Source organism: Ischnura elegans, chromosome 12, assembly GCF_921293095.1.
Source record: "Ischnura elegans chromosome 12, ioIscEleg1.1, whole genome shotgun sequence".
Taxonomy (NCBI): domain Eukaryota; kingdom Metazoa; phylum Arthropoda; class Insecta; order Odonata; family Coenagrionidae; genus Ischnura; species Ischnura elegans.
In genome coordinates, this window is record NC_060257.1 from 53129252 (window position 1) to 53152037 (window position 22786).

The 22786-nt window shown below is 37.5% G+C and overlaps 1 protein-coding gene across 4 annotated transcripts in view; it reads left to right on the top strand.

Annotated features, from left to right (window-relative positions):
• Window positions 1-17719, top strand: part of LOC124169779 (acidic leucine-rich nuclear phosphoprotein 32 family member B-like) — a 179625-nt gene extending 161906 nt beyond the window's left edge. For 2 of the 4 annotated variants that reach the window (XM_046548525.1, XM_046548527.1), the window contains 4 exons: window positions 8614-8789; window positions 9958-10009; window positions 12356-12511; window positions 16576-17719. In XM_046548525.1, coding sequence (XP_046404481.1) covers window positions 8614-8789; window positions 9958-10009; window positions 12356-12511; window positions 16576-16683 — 492 coding nt within the window. In that variant the 3' untranslated portion in view covers window positions 16684-17719. Of the gene's footprint in view, window positions 1-1745; window positions 1908-8613; window positions 8790-9957; window positions 10010-12355; window positions 12512-16575 lie in introns of all 4 variants that reach the window. The other 2 variants (XM_046548524.1, XM_046548526.1) reach the window with 2 other exon arrangements.
• The last annotated feature ends 5067 nt before the right edge of the window (window positions 17720-22786 follow it).

A 22786-nucleotide genomic window follows, 5' to 3' on the forward strand; every position in this document is an offset into this window, starting at 1 on the left:
TTGTGGTCAACAACCTACATTGAGGCCTAATCGAGTAATTTTTTAACCTCATGTTATGAAGGTGGACATCAGCACCAGTTTTATTGCATTCAAGATTCACTTTTACATTAATCAGACATTTAAGTATATATTGACGATTCAAAGTACTTCGTCATCATAATGACGTCACAATCCCTGGCTCCGTAAATAATGGTTTGCAGTGTTCCCTAGCGTTTGTATTAGTAGTTATCCTAGCTAATTGCTCTCCTCTGTAAAATGAATAGCTCTTTAGCTGAGGAAGAATGGCCCCAAACCTTGATGCTGTAGTTTAGGTGGCAATGAAAAATGGTGAAGTAAACTGCACAAAGATATCCTGTAGGAATGAGTGTTTTCATAGTTTTTCAGTAAGTATTCCATCCCACTGTGATCCAGATGATGTCACTAAGCCATGATATGTGACACTGTTTAACATTTCTGCCTTAACTTTGAGGAACCATGATATGGGGAAATAAAATTCCCTTTGTACGGTCAATGGCGGAAATTTATTAACATGGGCCATGATATTGACACCTGTGTCATTATCATGGTTATCAAGGTACCTTGCTAATGATGTGACTAGTCGCTGTTAATAACTTTTCAGTAAGAAATGTACAAACAAGGGAAGGTACACAAGTTTACCACCAGATCCAATTAAAAATTCACTGTGAAATAGGAATTAAAATGTTGAAGTATGCAATTTTTTACTCAAGCATCCAATGGATCAAAGTTTTCTAGGTATTATCTATAGAAAGATGGAAGAAGGCCCCGATTTATGCAACCTGTGATAAAAATATACTGCAATGGCTATATAGTCCCTTTTGCATTCTTTGTCGAACCTTGCAATGGAAGATGAATCTTGGTGGAAGTGAATAGGAGTACATTACCATTGTGTTGCAATATTGTTGAATCGTGGATTGCATAAATGTTGGAATAAAAAAAATTACTTTCTATAGGCAACATCTCGAAAACTAAGTCCCATTGAATGCTCCAGCCAGAACACCTTCTGCTTAAAATTTCTGTTTCTATCACACTGTGGAGTTTGAATGCAGTCTGGTGGTGACACGTGAATATCCACCCTAGTATGTGGATTTTATTTCCCTGATAAAGGATACAGTTTCCATGATCCATGATACAACAATACTGCAACACAATGGTAATGTAGTATGGGCTATTCACATCTACCGAGATTCATCTTCCATTACTAGGCTCAGCTAAGAATGCAAAAAGGACTACATATATTACGATTATATTGCAATACAGTGGCATAACTATGGGGGGGGATGAGGGGATAGATCCCCCCCCCCCAAAGCCTCAGAAATTTTTACAGTATAATACTGTTTTCTCTGCTGTAATGATTTCCCGCAGAATTATGAGTGAAACCAAAATGTTAAGTGCCAAAATGATTTGAAATGTATTTCCAGACATGTCATTTTTTTTCTAATTTTCCCATTGCCTGGAGAGGGGGGTCGCATCCCCATCTCCCCCTAGAGCATATTCCTAGTTACGCCACTGTTGCAGTATATTTGTATCACGGGTTGCATAAATCTTGACATTTTCCCATAACTTTCTGCTGATAATATCTAGAAAACTAAGATTCATTTCCCTCTGTGCAATGGTCCCTCTTACATAGTATTATCATGCTGTATGGTTCTTCTTGTGTGTGTGTGTTTGGGAGCTTGGCTGTGAGAGCGGTAGTTTTTCTTGACGGTGAAAGTGGTCTCACTCAGGTGGAGCTGTGGCAAGGAGGAGGCGGAGGAGGAGACTCGGAGGAAGATGGGGAGGTGATGAGGATAGTGACTTGGAGAGGAGAGGGGTATGGCGTTGAGAGAAGGGAAAGGGGACCTCAAGCTGGGAGGGGTGACGAAGAGAACATGGAAGATAGATATGAGGTAGGCGGAGGCGAAATATGTCTGTCTCTCCGCTCGGCTACGTTTTCATTGGTCCTTTGCTGGACGTCCTAGCTTGCTGATGGTGATGGATTTTGTACGTTTACGAGTGTTGCCCAGAAAGTAATGCTCAATTTTTTTTTCTTCAAAATTTAGTTATTTTACATAATGAGAATTACACTCACGAAAGAATGATGTTTCAAATATACACCCTATTTTTCCACATAATCTCCATCCCATACAATGGCCTTATTCTAGCGCAATACAAGGGCATGTTTGCCCTGTATTTACCAATCCTTGTTCTGGTCCGCGATCACTGCAAATCTTGTAACACCGCCAAACAGCCTTCTGATGCCCTCGTCCTCTGAGCCCAGCGACTAACTGTATCCCTATTGGCAGCGGATAGACTGTGCTCAAACATTTTTGAGTATTCCCTAAATTTTCTTCTCTGCAGTGAGAAATTTCATGATGGAACATTGCTTTTAACGTATATCACTTAAAGATGCCATATTGAAACTGTCCTGCAGCTATGGTATCTGTTGTAAGAGCCGGACATTTTGCATTTGTACCCATAAAACTTCAGATAATTCGTACGTGGCATTTTGCATTTGCACCATTGTTGTCAGCTGAGAAAAAAATTGTGGTGCATTACTTCCTGGGTAACCCTTGTATTCATGGAGCTCATGCGATGGTATTATTATATCTTTTGAAGCTGTTATGGGGCAAGAAATGCATCTTCTTTCTTTGTTTGTATCGTAAATGGTGTGCTGGTTTCTTGGTGTCATGATATGTAGTCAGAGCTGCTGAGAGAGAGGATTGGACCAGGGCCAAAATCAAGGGGGGGGGGGTCATTACCCCCTCCCTCCCTGATTTTATCAAAATGTTTTAATTTTTTTAAGTTTAATATTTATTTACTAGGAGTAAAGGGAGTGTATAAGCAAACGTAAAGCTACAAGTCCCAAATGTTGGAGAAATTTGAGTTGTTTTTTATTGTAGAGCACTGCCTACAGAAAATTTTACTCAGGAGAACCCGGGGGTATTCCAGGCTCCCTATATCCAGGTCATGAACCCAACCCACCCCAAATTTGATACTGAATCTGGTCAAAATGGGCGGGCAGTGCCAGGGTTAAATTATATCTTATGCTTTCCCTGAGTATGTTTTTGGTTAATCCATGTGGGTTTCCCCTCAGGCTAATTCCTGAATCGTGTCCAGGAAAAATTGTTTGGATGTACAATATGCAGCAATTACTAGATGGCAAGTAATCATATTACCATTACATTAATCATCTTGATGATCCAAAGCCAGAAAAAATGCCAAATGTATGTTTGGATTTCCATCTCCCTGCCACTGCCTTATATACATATATACTTCTTGATACTCCTAGATGAGGTAATTAACACAAACATATCCCAGGTTGGGTAAGATGCAGTATAGAAGACAATTAAAGATACAAAAAACACTCACACGGCTAAATTTTCAGTTGGCATTACCATCTTCCTCGAAGTTAGGGACAAGTTCCCACTCTGAGGAAGGTGGTAGTGCCACTGAAAATTTAGTCGTGTGAGTTTTATTTGTATCATTCATTGTCTTCTATTCTGCGTCTTACCCAATCTGGGTTATATTTGTGTTACATTTATATATGTGACAATCTGTGTCTAGAAAATAACAATTTATTGACTTAATTCAGGCATCTTTTTGTCTGTTCCCTAGGGATTTACCGCTTTTGCCCTCTCCTCCTTCTCTGCAGACCTGAAGGTAGTCTTGTCATTATATTTTGTACAGCATTTAAAGTTTGTTTGTATTGTTTTATTTCTTTTTTTCTATTTTGGCTCTTTCGTGAAATCTTTTAGATGGTTTCTTTCTGTATCCCTGCTGCTCTTGACCGTTTTAGTCTTTCATTTGGGAAGAGGCTGGTTGTGTTTCACGGTGGCTGAAAAGTTCTCTCATTTCTTGGCTTCGATTGGTTTATGAATGCATTTCTTGGTAGTGATAGTTTAATCTTTATTTTTATGTATGTCGAACAAGGATGATGTTTGTCTAAATATTTGTCCGTCAATTGAGCATTTACTTCCTTTTTTTGGAACAAATAAAGGGTAAAAACAAGGAAAGGGAATGTTGAACATATGTGTGGGCCTTGGTGTGAGTACTGATGACCGAAAGCTGAGCCGTCAGAGAAGAAAACGTACGTAAAAGGAGGGAAGTTCACGAATGTTTGCAAATCGTACGCACAAATGTACTTTGGGTTGCATATACTCGGAGGATCTCAAGCTTTTGAAAATTACCGCCATCTTTGTATGAGTTAGCGTATTAGTCGATATCAAAATATTTACGGGAGAAAGAAATTGTTTCAGAAATATAAAATTCACCTGCTGAATGTTTTTTCAGTTGCTGTGTAGGGTCGTTGAAATGAAATAAACAATTTTTTGAGTTTTGTCATTGAATTTTACATCATAGGTGTTTTGCTATCTCACAACTATTTTCTTTCCATCAAAATATCGAGATACATCCTCAGTATTTATTCTCTCAGGTTATTGTACCTTTACCATTCTTCTCCTCTCCCATTCCTCAAGGACATAGATCCTATTCATATCCTCTTCCTACTGAGTCCATGTACCTATGCCATAAAATGCTCACAAAATTAATCACTCTTCTTCTCTTTATGATTGAGGTGTCCATTTACTCCTGTCCTTTAGAATTCCTCCTTTTCTGATGCTAATCTCTTCTCTCCGAAGGAATTCTTTGTGGAATTATGTATGGGAATATATGATTTCACATCATTCAATTACCTATATTTCATCAACAAATTATCTGATTTTGGCGATTTATTTTCAATTTAGTTGTATCAAATGTTTAATACTGTGTCCCTCTTATAGTTTTTCATATCATCAAAGGACATTCATATCTATCAATTGGCAGTAGTTGTACAATAAAGGAATATGTACGTAGCTTGAAAAAGCCAGGTATGATGTAGCTCCTCTGAGAATCATGTTTAATAAGTCCAAAATTCTTGGCATAAAAACGTGTTGGTGATGAAGTAAGTAATTGTAGGTGTCTAAGATGTATAATACTAGTAAAAACATGATTTACATTCTATATAATCTTGCGATTTTTTGGAATGCTTGTTCTAAGGAGAAGATACTCCATTTGAAATGGGAACTTGTTAGTTGAAGTGCTATTTATCAGTAAATTAGGTGGCTAATAATAATAATAATAATTACTATTATAATCAACTTAGGAAGCTGTGGCATGAAGAGTACGTATTATGTAATCACTTTTTGTTAGGTTTGAGTTTCACCTGTCTCAGTGCATATGTGAATGAAAGATGATGTTGTGGGAAAAATGTTGACATTTTTCCTTCAAAACATTTTTTTCTGTATTTTATGGAAAGAAAAGATCAGAAATATTTTATATGGGATTTCAGTTCTGACTTCTAATTGATACTTATATTTACTTTTATTATTTTGTGATGTAAGGTAGATGGATGGAATTCAATAATGATGTTTTTGTTTTCTTGACCTCAATATTATCATATATTTTTAAAATTACTCTTGAGTTTTAGGTCTACAAATATTGATTGTTATGTAAATTCTAATTTTGTTGTGTCACTGTTTATCATTTTCTATTCCATAATATTTCATTGTATGCCCTCAGGATGAAAAATGAAAATTTTAAGTATTGGCATACTGAAGTGTTTGTTAATAGACCTATATATCTAGAGTAATATCAAATAATTTTCTAAGAATGGAGTTTGTTTCTGCATGAAATAGTTACAGTGTTAAGAAATGTATTTTAGCATGGGGACTATTGATCTTTATGCTCTGTCATTAAGATCTTCCATAATCAGTCAGCAGTAAATTCCAGGGAGATGGAACTTTTTTAATGTTACTTATAGTTTGAATGGCTTGGATAGTTTTATTTTATGTCATGTGAAATAAATTCAGTCCCTGGTATTCAGTTTATGATTTCTGGAAATGTATATATGAATTATTGTAATCTCATGTATACATTAATTTACCCTTGGTCCGAGGTGCAGGCTTTTACGAGATTCATTCAGGATTAGTTTATCTACCAATTATTATATTGGGTCAACTGATTCTCGATGTATCAGATTAAACATTTAATGCTATGTTCTCTAAAAGAATTTATAAGATTGGATACTATGATTAATGCATAATGTGTACTGCAAAGGAATGCATAGCTTTAAAAAGCAGCCAGAAATTCCTTATCAATGAGTGCAGAGTTTTGTCAAACTGCTTGTCAACTGTGGATAACATTTTTGACCTGTTGCTACAAAATAACTATAGTTTTTTCCTGTTTTGTGTCAGATTTCTCACCTATATATCTTGAGGATATCATTTATAGAAAATCTCATGAGTTATGGACTTCTGAAACCTCTGTGTTGAGATTCCTTTGGTTTGGATAATATTTTCCCTAAGCAATTGCCATAAGTACATATGTATAACTTATTAAAATAAAGGAATTACCTATTTTTCTTATTTAATGGTTGTCTCTTAACCTGCATTCATTTGTCGAATTTAAGCAACTTATGTGGGTGAATGCTTTTTTTATTTAGATCTTATTTATCGCTCAAACTCAGTGTGCCAAATAATTTTGGAGAACATACTTGGAGTAATTTTTCTCAAACATTTTGAAAGATTCAAAATAACAATTATAAAATGATGATAATGTGAATAAATTCATTACCAGGGTGAATAAAACTCTGGTACAATATTTTATTTATGACCACCTTTTCCTTTTCTGGAATAATGACATGTATATTCAACTGCACTGCTGATATCTTAGGGAGCAATAAATCTATGATTAAATTAAAATTATATTTGAATCTAGGTAGGTAGCTGTAACTTCTGTGTGGTAGCCTTTGACTATCTCAGATGTGAACTTTTTTGCTTATGTTTTTACAGTGGCTAAATTATGCATGATTATTGATATGGCTGAATGAATCTCTAATGAATAGAATATTATTTATTCAATTAGATCATTAGTTATTTAAGAATGCTCTCTAACTTCTTGTAGAAAGAAGAAATTGTCGAGGAGAAGTTATTTTACTTTCTTAGTTCTTTGACCAGTGAGATCCTAAGAGAACTTCATCAAAGTCAATTATCAATGGATTTACTTATCATTCTCTGTCTTCCAATCTGACAGGCCTCTGTTTGTACTCAGAGTTTCATGTTGCTTGGTAAAGTTGAGAATATAATTTTTTTCTTCCAAGTCATTTAAGACATAGCTTGTAGCTTTTCAGTTTCCGAAGTCGTTTTATAGAGAACCAAGGGTACATTACAAATGGCTGTACAACCTAATGGCATTAAGCCCTGTTTACACGGTACATTAACACGTACGGGTTAATGTCTAAATGTATGAACGCCCAAAATGCACCGTGTAACCACCCAACTTGTGCGAATGCATGCACAGAAAATAGAACCTGTTCTAATTTGGTTCATGCATTCGTACATGTTCCGTTCCGGTCCACAAAAATCATTCACGCAAACGTACATTAACTCGTACGGGTTGATGTATCGTGTAAACAGGCCTTTAGATATGCTATGTAAGTACACATCCCTAAATTGTAAAAGATCACCATTGAAACATTTAATCAACAGGGACATGCATTTGTTTGTTCATGAAAAAGGTATTGTTATGGCTTTGTTAGGATTTCATCTGTATTTTTTAATTTTTAAGCTGAATCAGTATTTTTGATGTTTTTTAGAGTGACTGAAGTCTGAGTAAAATGTTTTCTCGCTTTGTGGATATTCTTTTTGATTTTTGCATTTACATATATTTAAGTGAAGTTAAATCTAAGGCATTAAAATTGTGGTAATTGGAAAATGTTTCTTTTTTCTGTGTAAACTTTTGTTCTCTAATTTTCATGTTCTCTATTTTATCTGTTACAGTGTTATATTTGTTGTTTTTGAAATAATGTACTATTCATGTTTGTAGTCAATATTTCATTTAGCATGATTATTCCACCCTGAAGTCATTTGCATAGCATTTTCATTTAGCCTTATGGCATGTGAATTTTTAGACTCTCAAGCAAGAATTTCGTCTTCTTCAAACTCACTATTTTCTAATAATAAGCTGCTGGCTGCTACTGGGCACTTCTTTCTCCAAGTTAGCTGAAACTATTAACATAAATTAGGTACCCTTTTAGTGCTAACAGCTGTCTTAAATGTATGTGTAATTTTTAGTACATTTGTACAATTTAATTTTGTTGCCTGTAAATAGGTAGTTATGTTTTTTGAATGTTAACATAAGAAAATATGTACATACATACATACGTAGCTTATGCATGAGAATGTGTAGTTTTAGTTGTGCTGTTATAAACTATTCAGGTATTCTATTTTGTATATCTTTTGTTACATAATTAAATAATCATTTTCAGCTTCTTGGATACCTATTTTCACATGCATATAGCTATGATTAAAGATTCATGCCTATGGATTTTAAAATTTCTTTGCGTCTAGAGACAAAAATGAAAAGATGTTTGTATGCTTGTTGAACATTTATGGTTTTGTGAAAATTACTTGCTTGTCTCCTTCATACTATATTTTTATGGATTTTTTTTACAAGTACTGGAATGCCTATATATTATTTGATTTATGTTAAGGTTAAAGTTTTTGTTTTTTTTTCTGCGAGGCTATCTGTGAACGTTCTCTTATGCCTTGCTGATTTACATTTTTCTGTGGCGTGCAGAGAAGCCCTCCCCGTCGTCTTCAGCGTCAATCATCTGAACGGGATATGGAAATCAGTGAGGGGACTATTAGGAGGGGACCCAGTGGCTTTTGCCCGACAACTCCAAACGACGACGATCTTGCCTACTACGACAATGACCGAAGGAATGCCAACAACTGTGAACAGCCTGAGTATGGGTATGTTCCCCATTTTCCATTCATCTTTGTTGTAGAATAGCTATAGGGTACAATTATACATTGGAAGTTTTGAATGAGTATTTCTGTCATCATCACTAAACTTAAACTGTCTGGCTGTAGTAGCTAGATCGCTAGTCTTCTACTCACATGGGGAGTGTCTGGAACTCTGGGTGTCAGATTTCAATCAAACTTTGTAGCGTTGTAGTCCATTGGGAGCTGTCCATGAATCACCCCCCATATGGGATTATACAGTAGACTCGTTATTACGAAGTCCATGGGACTGAAAAAACGAAGTTTCGCAATAACGAAGTTCATATTAAGTGCTTACTTAAGGGATTTCATCATGCACAAAATTTTTACATGCGAATATCTCTCGAACCCGGGCCTATGTGGAAGAAAGCCGTGACACTTTTTCTACCTTACCTATATAGTTTCAGTTAATAACATCCGCATCCAGATCCCGAACATCACTTTGGCGATGTATCCTTGTCAGTGGTAAAAAATGCTCCGAATCAATATCCCAAGCATATCCTCTCAGAGCAAATCTTTTTGAGTTCACTAGAGGTTTTTGGTCTACACACATAGCGATCAATACTGTGGACCAGGGTAATATGATCCCAGCAGGTTTTACGGAAATCGTTTTTTTTCCATTGTTTGTTATTCAGTTTGGCTAAAAATCCTGCTATGTGTCCATGAATTTTAAATTTCCCATTTCTCTGAGTAATATCTTTTCCCAGCAAAGGTGGATGGCCTGCTAGTCACTGATAATTTTTGTCCATTTTTAAAATTTGTTTCTTTCCTCTTCTAATGCTTAGAATTTAATATTAAACAAGTAACTTCAATAATGCCCATGTGATTTTACTGTAACTTCTATCTTTTCATTAATTCATACTCAATTTGATGAAACATGAATTAAAAGCCATTTTAGCACTGGGGTTACATGACACCAAACCTCTATGTTTTCTGGCCATACCAATGCATCTTTTTATGGATTGGTTTGTTTTTTTACTCCACTGGGTGTAAGGAAGACTTTATTTGATATGCTTTTGGAATAGAATAGGGCATTACATTTATAGCCTAAGATGGCATGAATATGGGAAGTTAATGTTTTATATCAGCATATTACTTAAGATAAATGCGTAATCAATTTTATTTCATTGCCTTACAGGTATGGTAGGCAAGTCACGTCATACAGTTCAAGTTATGACATTCCAGCACAGGTATGTATTAACTTGTTTTGTGCCTTATTCAATGCCATTAATCATTTGGTCACATCTCTTACAGATATTTTTCCCTCCCAATGTAAATAATACATTTAATCAGTTAAAGTTATTAGTCATAGGTTTGCTCAAATCATGTTTCTCTTTGAAAAGAGTTCAGTGTACTGCAATATATGAGGGCATAAGTATTTGAAAAGTAAGGTCTCCAAGGATGCCATTTCTGAACACAAGTCGCTTGGCAAATTTGACTACAGCACTGCATATTCCTTGGTTTCTTTGACAAAGTGTAGACCACCCACATGACCTAAGGCCACTTAGTTGCTGAGTAGCAGTGGTTTTGGGACGGTGCTCTCACTTAGGTCACCTGCAAGGAGTGGGGTAGCCAGGAATTTTGTTCGGGGGGGGGGGTCCTAAAAGCCGGGGGAATTTTTTTTAAAAACAGTAATAAGCAGAGGGTTTTAAACTAATTTTAACACTTTTCATTATAAAAAAAACTTCATTTGTCATAGTAATCTTTAGTAAATTCATGATATATCAATATTTTATTTTCTTTTATCAAGGAAAGTTATTGTGTTTTTATATTTCTGGGGGTCTGTACCCCCCAGACTTTCCCCCTCGCTACTCCACTGCCCACAAGTTGCGAACTGCGCTCAGACATTCGATTTTTAAAAGCAAAAAAGATTTCTCTGATAGAAATTCGTCATTGGTTAGTGGAAGTGTACAGTGAGGAGTATATGGGCATGAAAAACATGTGGAAATGGTGCAGGGAGTTTTCTGATGGATGGGAAAACGTTTATGATGAGCAGCAGTTGGGGAGGCCAAGTTTGCCAAAATCAACGGCAGGTCGAATTGGCAAGATGGTGCGCAATAACCGGAGGATAACCCTTCATGAGATAAAGTAAGGTCTTAATGAAGGGTGTGGCTACTTACTTCTCCGTGCAGAATATTGTGTTGGAGGTCCTCGGTTACAATAATGTGTGTGCAAGGTGTGTCCCCAAGCAGCTCACGGATGAACACAAGGAAAAGCGTGCTCACATGTGTAATATCAAACTATCGCCCTACTCAATAAATTCAGTTGAGATATCATCGACCACACTTCTTACAGCCAGAAAGTTTCCCTGAGCGACTACCTCCTTTCTCCTGCTTTCAAAAAACTCCTTTGGGGATAGAAATTCAAGTCAGACTAGGAAGTGCAAGACATAGTCATCACTTGGCTTCGTAGCGTGGGGGAAAGTGGTACGACACGGGTATTAAAAAGGTGATTACAAGAATGCAAAAAGTAATTGACTGTCGACTACATACATATTTAGAAAAATAGCTAAATGCTCAGCCTTTCCGACGATGTATGCAAAGTTGAGAGTGAATTGATTTTCTATTTTTTATTTAATAGGAGACCTTACTTTTCAATATTTTTTATTACTTTGTGTGCAGTGGTTTCTTTGTTGCATTGATTCATTTTCAAATGCATATCATAGGAAGCTAGCTATATGAAAGGGTTGCTGTGCTTTAGTTGGTGCTGGCTACTAGCTAAAGGGTCCTGGGTTCAAAATGTGGGTGAAGCCTTTGGACACCCCAACCAAAAGTCCATGTGAAGGCTGACCCAAAGAAAGGAACTGGCAGCCCTACTCTGAATGTCTTACCTATCAGGAGTGAGCTTTATCCTAACCCAAGGGTGGATCCAGGATTTTTTTCTGTAGGAGGGCACAAGGGCTTGACAGGGAAACAATCTTCTTATATTTGAGATTAAGAACAACTTACAACAACTACTATATGAAATGTATTTTTCATTTCATTGTAAAAGTTATTAGTATGAAAATATTAATAAGTTTCAAACATAGTAACTACAGTTTCTTTTATGTTTCCTTAGGACAGCTTCTATTTTTTTATTATATTATTATTATCCCATGATCAATAGCAAATAAATCAGTTTGGATTATTTTTATCTTTGTATGACATGCTCTCTGTCACTTTCATGATTTTAGTGCCATACCATCTTAGTTCACTACCTTCTTTTTTTAATTTTGCTAGCGATATATCTTTAGATACCTGAAATTAAGTGCGAAAAAAAATCTTTTCAAGAACCCTCTACATTTAATGCTATTACTTATTACACAAAAGAAAACAAACATAATGAAAATGGGACCTTATTAAAAATCTTGCGTATGTTTTAAAGCATCTTGGGGGAGGGTAGTGCCCCTCTCTTAATTTGCCTTTGGTGCAGCTCCAGTTTTTATTTTATTTTTTCATTATTATACTACTTTTTTAATCAGGGATGCATTAAATTGATGTATCCCATGACATGTACTATGGCTTCAGAATGAATAAATTATTGTCCATTTAAATCAGTGTGGTTTTCAGGGTGAAGAGGAACAGCAGCACTATGAGAGAGTTTGCAGGCAGCAAATGCAGCAATCTCAGCATCAAAGACCCACTGGCTTGCATTTGCAGTCTTCTGGGAAGCCGCCGTCGAGCCGCTCAAATGCTGGGAGGCCAAAAACTAGGGTGAGATTTAAGTTTTCGGGTTACCGACATAAGGCCCGACGACAAAACCCCCTGAGGACATAAGGCCCGGCAACAAAACCCCCTGAGGACATAACGCCCGGCAACAAAACCCCCAGAGGACATAACGCCCGGCAACAAAACCCTCTGAAGACATAAGGTCCGGCGACAAAATCCCCTCGACAAGATCGCCACAAAATCTGTGACAAAATCGCCACGGGGATTTAGTCTTGGGCATTTTGTCGCCACGGGGACTTTGTCTCAGGCATTTTGTCGCCGGCGGGGTTTTGTCTCAGGCCTTTTGTCGCCTGGAATTTTAGGAGCAGGCCTTTTGACTGTGACCCTGAGGTTTCAGCTAATAATAATTTTATTCACCATGATAAATGGCGTACAGTCGAACCTTGATAAATAACTGTTCAAAGGACTGGCATTTTTTTCTTGCTTATGGAGGTTTCTCACTTACAAAGGTTTCGGAATGAACTCTCTCCGTTATAGAGGTACATACAAATAAGGAAGTGGGGGGAGGAGAGTGCTGGGGAGCCACAGTTATATACAGGTGGTCCCCAACTTTTGCACTCAATGCGGTCCTGAAAATGTGTACGGAAGACGAATGTATGAAAGTCAAACTCCATAGAGTTTCATACTAATTAGGAGTTAATTTCCAAAAGAGCGACATATACATACTGAAACCTTATTTTTTGCACAGATTTTATTTTCATTATCCAATTTTTAATAATAAATCAATAAAATTCCCTACATTATATAATGTCTCTGCATACGCAGAAAATGAAAATAAAAGTTAAAAGACAAGAATTCTGTTCGATACCAAGTGAAACTTCCTCTCGGTGTTTAAGTTAATACTGCACTTATGATGTCCATTATAAATAAGAAGACATCAGGAAGCATAATAAAATGCAAATGCTGAACCCTCACTCTGAATACATTTAAATTTTGCACCAAAATTCCTCGGCCGGTGACATCTTGTCACAGCGTATCTCAGGGTCGCATATCTTTCGCATGTTATTCAAAAAAGACGTGCGGAATTCGGATGATTTTTCATGCAATATCATTGCTGAAGGTGTTGAAGAAGAATTTGGAACACACGAAAGTGTGAATTGTAATAAAGTCGAGGACCACCTGTACTTATTATTTATGTAATTATCTATTTTAGTAAAATTAGACATTGCAATATTTCCACTGAGTTTTATTATGATACTACGCGTTTCATCGTTATAAACAACATTATCAAAGTGCTTGTAATGACGAAATGCGTTGTATTATAATAAAACTCAGTGGAAATATTGCAATGTCTAATTTTACTAATATTAATAACTTCCAATAAATATCGTGCCTCACATCATACAAGACAATTATCAGCAGCCTCTTTATAATTTACAATGTTTAACTTAAGTAATCAGTTACTGTCTTTAAAGATTCTCTTTAGATATTATTTAAAAAATTTTTGATCACGTTTTTCTTATCAAAAATTGTTACCTTTTTTAAACGACTCTACAACAGCATGTCTCGATTCACTAGATTCGAAGATGCAACAATGGAAACTTCTCCAACTTCCTTCGAAAACATATCACTGTCTTCCTCTTTTTAAATTTTGTTAAAGTGTTTGTTAGGAATTGATAGAGTCATGAAGCATTCTCTTAAAGCCAAAGTTAATTGAGTGGGTTGGAAGCCAAGGGGTACAAGTGATTTTTTTTTCTCAACGGAGTTAGGTAAAGTTAATTGTTAGAATAAATACACAAAAACCTGGTTGTCCAGGGAAACGGCTGAGTCTCTGTTCCGTGCTGACATCGAGTGGAAAATCAAATGCACTACTAAATATCTAATTGATCTCATTTGTTTTCTGTAGCTAATTTCTGTACCTAAATCTGTATAGAAAAGAGAACTCACTTGTACCTCTTGGTTTCCAACCCACTCAATTAAAATGTGTACAAATTCAAAATTTGAGTGCAACATAGGTTTCTCGTCATTCCATTTTGAGTCCGACAGCGTGCACATAATTCCCAGTCTGCCAAAAAATCTCTCACTTAAAGAATGAAAGGGGGTTGGGGTAATCCGGTAATTAGCCTCACTTCAATAAATTAAACGAAAGTAAATTCGACCACGTTTATTACGAAGGTAAGTGGTACAGATGCTCTATGTCTCTCACGTGTGGAAGTCCTTCTCCGTTGCCGTTTCGTCAGCGCCTCTCTCTCACGGTGCCTTCCTGGCGCTAGGTTCCATGTACCCTGGTGGTGGCAGCAAGGACCTCAGGGTCTCAGGGCAACGGCCTCAGCCAGGTGGCTGGCCTTGGTGACGGCACTTGAAACTAAGAGCTCTGCCACAAAGAGGTTCCTTGAGATCTCACTCATAGAGGCTTTCAAGGGATAGGCTATGGCAATTAGTCTCACTCATCTGGTTTCTCACTTATCGAGGTTTGACTGTATACCATATTAGGTGTCGTCAAATGCAAAGGTATGAATTAGGGATGGACGGATCCAGGATTTTTTTCGGATTGGGATCGAATCCTAGATTTTCGGAGCCGGATCTTTCGGATTGGATATTTTCGGATCCAAATGCATTTTCCTGCAATTCCTGCTATTAAATGAAGTAATTATTCAAGTTTATTCTGGGTACGTACAATCAAAGGAATGCTTTTTAGATTTTCATACACATGTTAATATTTTTATAAATTAAAAATCATTTTTATAGGCTTTCAAGTTGTTTTTTTTTTTCACATCTTTACATGCTCAGGACCTAAACCGTTACGCTTGGGTTTGGAAATGAAAATAGTGTAAGACCCCCGATGCTCGATGGGGTGTCGCCGATCTATTGGCAGGGATTTTTGGAAGGAAACTCACAGACTCCGGAGAGATGATTATATTCACCCGTTTACATTATTCGCCGTCACACGTCTCACTCCGCGACGTCCGCCTCCCAACGGCCCCCTCCGCTGACCTCCCCTCCTCCCCCTTCCCCGGCCATCGTCTTTTTCTTTCATCCAGCTCTGTAGTTTCCCACTGGAGGATGGAATATGGTCACAGGAAACGAGCGTAAAGCGACCCGACTCTTCGCAGAGACAGAAACTCATGACTCTGGAAGGAATATGAAGGAGAGTGTAGGTGATGGGTTGGGGGCATGGAGGATGGGGACGGAAGTTGAGTCTGCTGTTTCTGTCTCTTACAATAGGAAAAATCTTCGGATAAACCACTGACCAGTGGCGTAGGACAAGAATTACATGCGACGACACATTCGAAGAGAGGATCGGGACTCTTTCCACCCTTATGGGGCGTTTCATTCACTGAAGCTATTATGTATTTAAAATTTCGGATCCAGATCATGATGAAAGCTATCGTCGAATCTCATGCATGGATTTCCCTTGCAGTTTTTGCTGCTGGCTCTTTTCTTGCACTAATATATATATGGAGGGTGGTAGAGAAAATGTATTTTGAAAATGGATGTCTTCCGCGACTTTGGATCCGATGTATCTGATGAAGGGCAATATCCGCAGATATTTGGATCCGAAGTATCCGATCCGACCATCCCTAGTATGAATATTTTGTTCCCCCTAGTCTATTGACTACTGAGTTTATTGATTTCTCTTGTGTATTGGCTCGTTAATTTTCATTTAGTGTTAGCAGAGTTCAGAAATTCAGTTTTTCATGTTGCTGTATGATTCTTTTGTTACCCTTATGTCTATTGCCAACTGAGTTATTGGATTTATTTATATATGGACACCATTAATATTCATTTTGTGTTAGAAGAAGAAATTCAATTTATTTATTCATTTTCTTGTACGATTACTTTGTCACCTCCATGTTGATTGTCAACATACTCCTTGTAATTTAATACTATGTTCTAAAGGAGTTCACTCCTAGAGCAATAAATAAATTTATCTTGGGTTTGAAGAAAACTTGTTAAAACTCTGAGACCATTTAATTTCTTTTGCTTCCAAAGAGCAGTAAAAGTATTACAGAAAATGGTAATGATATTAATGCATGATCCCTTCGTAACTTGCCTCCTAATCTTCTTTTTTCATTTTTCTCTTTCCATGTTCCTGTTCTGGTGTGCAGTCCAATGTGTTATCTGCCATATTGTGCCTGCTGAAGGAGCTTGATTACCCTAGTTTAGAGGTTGTTGAAATGGCAGTTAGGTCACGGATGGATGAGTTTGAAGACTGACTCAAAACCCCTCCCTCACCATATGTATATTTACTTTGGCATTGGGGGGGGAAGATACCACGTTTAATGGAGTGATTTTTGAATTCCATAACTGAAGGTACTCAAGTTATGAGTTTCATATTCAAATGTTTGCATATTAGTGCAGAACATTTTGACCAAGCAAATAATTAATCCCTGATTAAGAAATTACTAATTTCTGGTCACGGAAGAGGTTGTATTGTATATTTATCTAATCATTAAAAGGAATAACAACAAGTTACCTTAACCATTGCAGTGCGAAAGATGATCTTTATGGACATCCAGTGTTACCTGAAAGAAAAATGTTTGTGTTTTGTGTGTGGAATGCTGATTATCCAATCATATCTGAAGATTTTGTTTGCCTGAGTTTTTGTATAGAGTGCAATTTTTGCTTACTGTTTAGGGGCAATAATGCATAGTTAGCCGTCCATGTCTTGCCGTTCATCCATAGGGTATGATTTGTGGGATATTATTATTTTGTCACGATATCTCGCAGTGAACAAACTAAGTCAAATATGAAGGAGCAAAAAGTCTCCTGTTCCTTCCATGTATAGCAGTGTTTTATTGGTGATTGCGTTTTTGGTTGTGATTAAGAGATCAAGTATTTGTACATAATTATTAACAAATTGACTGTCTAACTTCTAGATATCTTTCTAGATAAGTATTCATTTCATTAGGTTATGGGTTTAACTTGTGTAACTTTGCTTTCATGAGCAAGTTCATGGGAAAACATGAGGTATTAAGAGCTGTCTTATCAACTTACTAATTGATCTCCATTTTAACCTTTAATGTAAATCTGAAGTTTTATATTTTAAAACAAAATATTATTTTTTGTTAGTTTTGTATGATTCTCTGGATAATCAGAGAATTTTTGCAAAGTTTTAATGAATCTATGAGATTGTTAAAGTATGTTTCTCAAGCCACAAAATTTATTTTAATGGTTTATCATTCTGGAAAAAATATCATTTCAACATGGCATTGAATAAAGTTGAGCTGCTTCTGTTTCATGTTTTTGAAAGGTTTGTGTGTGTTATTTTAATCTTATATAAAAATTTTTGACCAAACCTCCTTGATTTACATCAATCCAGCATATCAGTTTTTTTTATTTACAAATCAGAGAAGTTATTGCTCTACGACTACTAGTAAAACTTTAGGGGTAGACTTGCATATTTTCAACGAATTCTATAGCAGGCTGGCTAGCATGATCACTTATGCTATCCTTTTGCACTAGCTTCGGAGGTGGAGCATAAGGTGCAACTTTTGGAATCATGGGAAGTAGCAGACGAGAAGCGACAGAAAACAAATGTCCTCATTATAAAATTGGAAGGAATTTCATTTTGATGTTACTTCTTAGGAAATAAAACATCTGATATCTGAAAATACATCTGACTGGGTGAAATATATTAACAACAATAATTTTTCATGCAATTAAACAGTAAATGAACGTGAACTAATAAAATATAATTGAATGAAATGGATGTTTCTCATTAAAAACAGAGGAAGTGCTTATTTAAATGAAAACTACCTTAGTTTTAACATGGTAATTGATGAATAAACAATTTTCTAAAGAGCTTTATTCACATCATTGAGAATTGCAATTTTTAAAATCTTACTGTGGATTCTTTTCTCGTGAATGAAACAGTATCGTTTGCACGTATTGCAAGTGGATCCATGTAGTTTTGTTAATATGACAGCCAGGGGCGCAGCTAGGAATTAAGGCTGGGGGGGGGGGTTAAGGCGCAACTAATACCAGGGTGTGTGGGGGTATGGAATACCCACCAGGATAAGTGGTAGGGGCGAGAGAATAGTAAATTGTGGAATTTTAAGATAAGTGGTGAGTTTTACGGCTTTCTGAGGGAAATTTTATTAATCCTTACACTATTCTATTAGTATTATCAATCCTATTACGTAAAATGTCCCCTATTGCCAACTATCCATAACCTATATAACATTTCATGCTACTAAGTTCAATAGTTTGCCTTATGAAGCCAAACTTATTATGGAAGGTTACACAGGATTTCCACTGGGTCAGGTTCTCCAACTCCATCTCGGCCGACGTTTCGATGGGCGAGTTGTCCATCGTCTTCAGGGCATGTCGAGTCTTTGTCATCTGTTGGGAAAAGACCAAGGTCCTTTGTCGCGTTGAAAAATTTTGGGAAAGACTGGCAAGGGAGGCCACTGAAATTCGTCTCAACACCACCATGAACCGTGACACTGGCTACACTCTGAGCGCCTCATGGAAACCAGTGCTGAGGAGCATTCGTGAGGAACGAGGAAAAAGGCGGGAAGCTCTCGACCAATCAGATAACAACTGCCCCGGTTGATACCGCCGTCATCCACTTATAAGGAGGACGATTTTCAAGACTCAACATGCCCTGAAGACGATGGACAACTCGCCCATCGAAACGTCAGCCGAGATGGAGTTGGAGAACCTGACCCGGTGGAAATCCCGTGTAACCTTCCATAATAAGTTTGGCTTCCTGAGACAAACTATTGAACTTAGTACAGTAAACTCTTGATTTTACGAAGCAGGATTTTACGAAGTTTTCGATTATACGAAGTGATATTGCGGTCCCGGTGAAAAGCCTATGCTAAATACATGGCGCTATTCGATTATACGAAGTTTCGATTATACGAAATTTTTTGAATTTACGAACCTCGGCTCGGTCCCTAGGAACAAATGGCATTCGTTTATACGAACTACGGCGAAAAATTTGTCAACAAAACTAGTTACGCCGGCGTAAGTAGCTAAAAAATCAGCGCTTCCAACTGTGGTCCATCAAAAGTGCGAAATCGTAAATGATAATGCAACTTTGGAGAGAAATGGGTCGCCAAAAACCTCACTGTGGGAATTTAGGGGGAGTAGGAGTTCAGTTAAAATATCGCGGCTGACATTATGCCCCTATTTACGTGCCTGTTCGTAAACATAGCATCGACAATAATTCGTAGTTTAACATGTCAGGAAGGTCGCGCGGAGTATTTCGTACACCCCTAATTAACCCTTTGCACTGCTGTGAACGTACTTCGAAGACTACTTGACTACTTTTCGCCGAAGCACTTCGAAGGGTCCCTAATCCGGGACCCTTTCCTCGACGAGCTCACCCTCGCTGGCCCCTGAAACTGGGCTATTTTTTAATGCATTACCTGACGCAACCCTGGGTTTCAAAGGGCAAAGGTGCCATGGGGGGAAAAAGAGTAAAGTGCGTGTTACTGTGGGGCTGTGCGTCAACCAAACGGGCACGGACAAAATAAGCCCGTTGTCATTGGGAAATTTGAAAGGCCACGGTGCTTAAAACATGTAAAATTGGAAGCCCTCCCCGTTTTTTACCATGCAAATAAAAACAGCTGGATGACCCGAGAAATTTTCCAGCAAACAGTTATACGTATACAGAGAAAAATTGCTGGAGAGAACAGCAAAATTGTTTTAATAATGGATAATGCCACCGTTCATAAATACGTGGAAGATCTAAAATTGGCTAATGTTCGAGTCCTCTTTTTACCCCCGAACTCGACTAGCAAGTCCCAGCCCTTGGACCAAGGCATTATCCAAGATTTTAAAGTCCTGTACCGGAAGAAGCTTGAGCGGTATTACTTGCGATGGATCGGTATGTATACATTCATCTATTTTGCTCATGTGCGTTTGGATATCGATTTAGATATTTTTATTCATGATTATCATTCTTTCAAATCTATTTGCTACTTTTATAAATGGGAACAGAAATTAATAACATCCCGAAATGGACGTTGATACATGCAATCCACGCCATAGTATCTTTTCGTGTATGTATTGGCCTTTGTGAATGAACAACTTAAATATCTTAAGTATTGGGCTCTATTTACCGCCAATTTATATTTCAGGCTTCTCGTAATGAAGACGCACTTCCAAGTCCAACCATGAACTTTCTTCTCACGCGCTTCCCCGTTCTCCCATGCTGGGGTTCTGTCTTTCAAAAGCCTTTGTCCCTTCCCTCCTGCCGCCTTTGGCTGATCTTGCTGACACCCAACTTACGCATCCCAAACCCCTCCTTCCCCAGCATTTCCCATTCACTCCCTCCCTAAGGTGACTGAGCTTGTGTGCGTCGCAAAAAATACGGCCCCCAAAAGTAGACTGAGGCAGAGCTGAAGGCCATTTCCCCACCCTTCTTTGTCCTGCCCCCTTCACCAGTCCTTGTGATGACCACACTTCTTCCCTCAGGCAATCCCCATCCCACTCTTATTCACCCCACCCACTGGGAACGTTCCCCGATTGTGGAGAAGGGCATGGTTCATCTTTACCTGCAACGGGGGGAAGTTATTAACCGGAGAGAGGCGGAAGAAGTATCTTCCACTATCGGGAAAATGGTGCCGCGCTTATAATTGTCTCTCTTCTTCTCAGCTGACTTTTCAATTGAAATTATTTTCTTTGCTCTTTCCACACTATATTTATTTACGATTATGGCGCGACTATTTTTTAGTGCTAAAACTAAGAAAATCTTTTCTCTATGTCAATGATCCTTTGCATAACTTTCAATACGGCGGAGAAAGGAACACGAAAACTAAATGAGGTGACGGTACAGGTTTTTGCGTGTCATTTTTTGGGAATTCACGCTAGTGAACCAATACTTAACCACGCTGGGAAATGATAAAACGTCTCTTATAGGAAAACAATCAATGTGGATAATAACGTTTCTATCTATATTTCTCCGATACTGTAAGATGTTTCTCCTGTCGTTTTCCGGTTGGAACCTTGCTCCTGTCGGCATAAAAGGAGAGAAACATACTATATGAACAGGTCACCTCACACCCGGTATGAAGAATACAGTCCTGATGAAGAATTAAGTCTTTTATGGCAACGTCTGCGAAGATGATGGAACACAGTAGTCGGACGGAGAACTCAAACAGAATTTACTTCAAATATTCGCCAGAAGATAATCACATCCTACGTTATTTATGATCGTAATTGAATCTCAGTGAAAATAGAGCACATTCTGCTGAAAATACGATGTAACTCGAAATATTAACTTACGAAGGTTATTTTGGAAACGGGCTAAGACCCTTGTTTTTCTTTTTTTCTCGTCACTGAGCGATAGAGGGCGACATAAATGGCGGTTAGGCCGGCTGCCGCTAAAATTCCGTGGGTGTCAGAAACAAATATCTACCTTCTGCATACTTAATAGTAGCTATTGGCTCCTAACCACAAATTTATTACTGTAAATTCTTATAATAAACATTGCAATTCATTATTTGATTACGTTTTCTAAACTGGTCGGGAATTTCTTTAGCGATCGTTGATGTTGAAGTATGAACAAGAAATGGGAATTTTATGGTGGTATAATTATTTAACGATTTTTCACATCATAAATCGAGAGCAAAAAGCCTTTTCTATGAATTATACCGAGAATAACCACCGAAAACATTTAAATAAGACCACTAAAGACAAAAAACGGCGGAAGAAACAAAAGCGAACATTTTTTTCGTGACTTATGAAAAAGGTTTGAATTTACGAAACTCGATTTTACGAAGTGCCAATTTTCCGGTCCCACTGACTTCGTAAAATCAAGAGTTTACTGTAGTATGAAATGTTATATAGGTTACGGATAGTTGGCAATAGGGGACATTGAGGTTATTCCTGTTTCTGGTGAAGTGGTTGTGCACATTTCCTCTTGTCTCTGAGGAGTTTTGATTCACCTTTACATCACAAAGACACTTCATTATATACAAAGAGTACAGGGTCAAAATGCCAAGCCGGGTGAAGAGTGGCTACAGTGACCCCTGGGCTGGGCACAAGAAATAACTCTAACTGCCTTTTTTTGCATTTTGAAGAGGCATAAGGAGGATGAAGAATGATGGTCTTGATGGAACCTCTGCTTCAACCATCCAAATGCATGTTCCACAGTAATGTGGCAATTAATATGCACAAAGTTAACATTTCTTTAGCTCTGGTTAGAAGCCCAATATCCCTCTTTTCTGATGAAAATGCATTACAAAATCCCTATCAATATATAAAGGAATAATTTCCTCAATAGGCAGTGGCAGAAAGGAGCCTCAGAACTTGCTCCCTTCAGAACCAGCTTTGGGGGTGGAGCAAAAAGAGACAAGAGGAGTC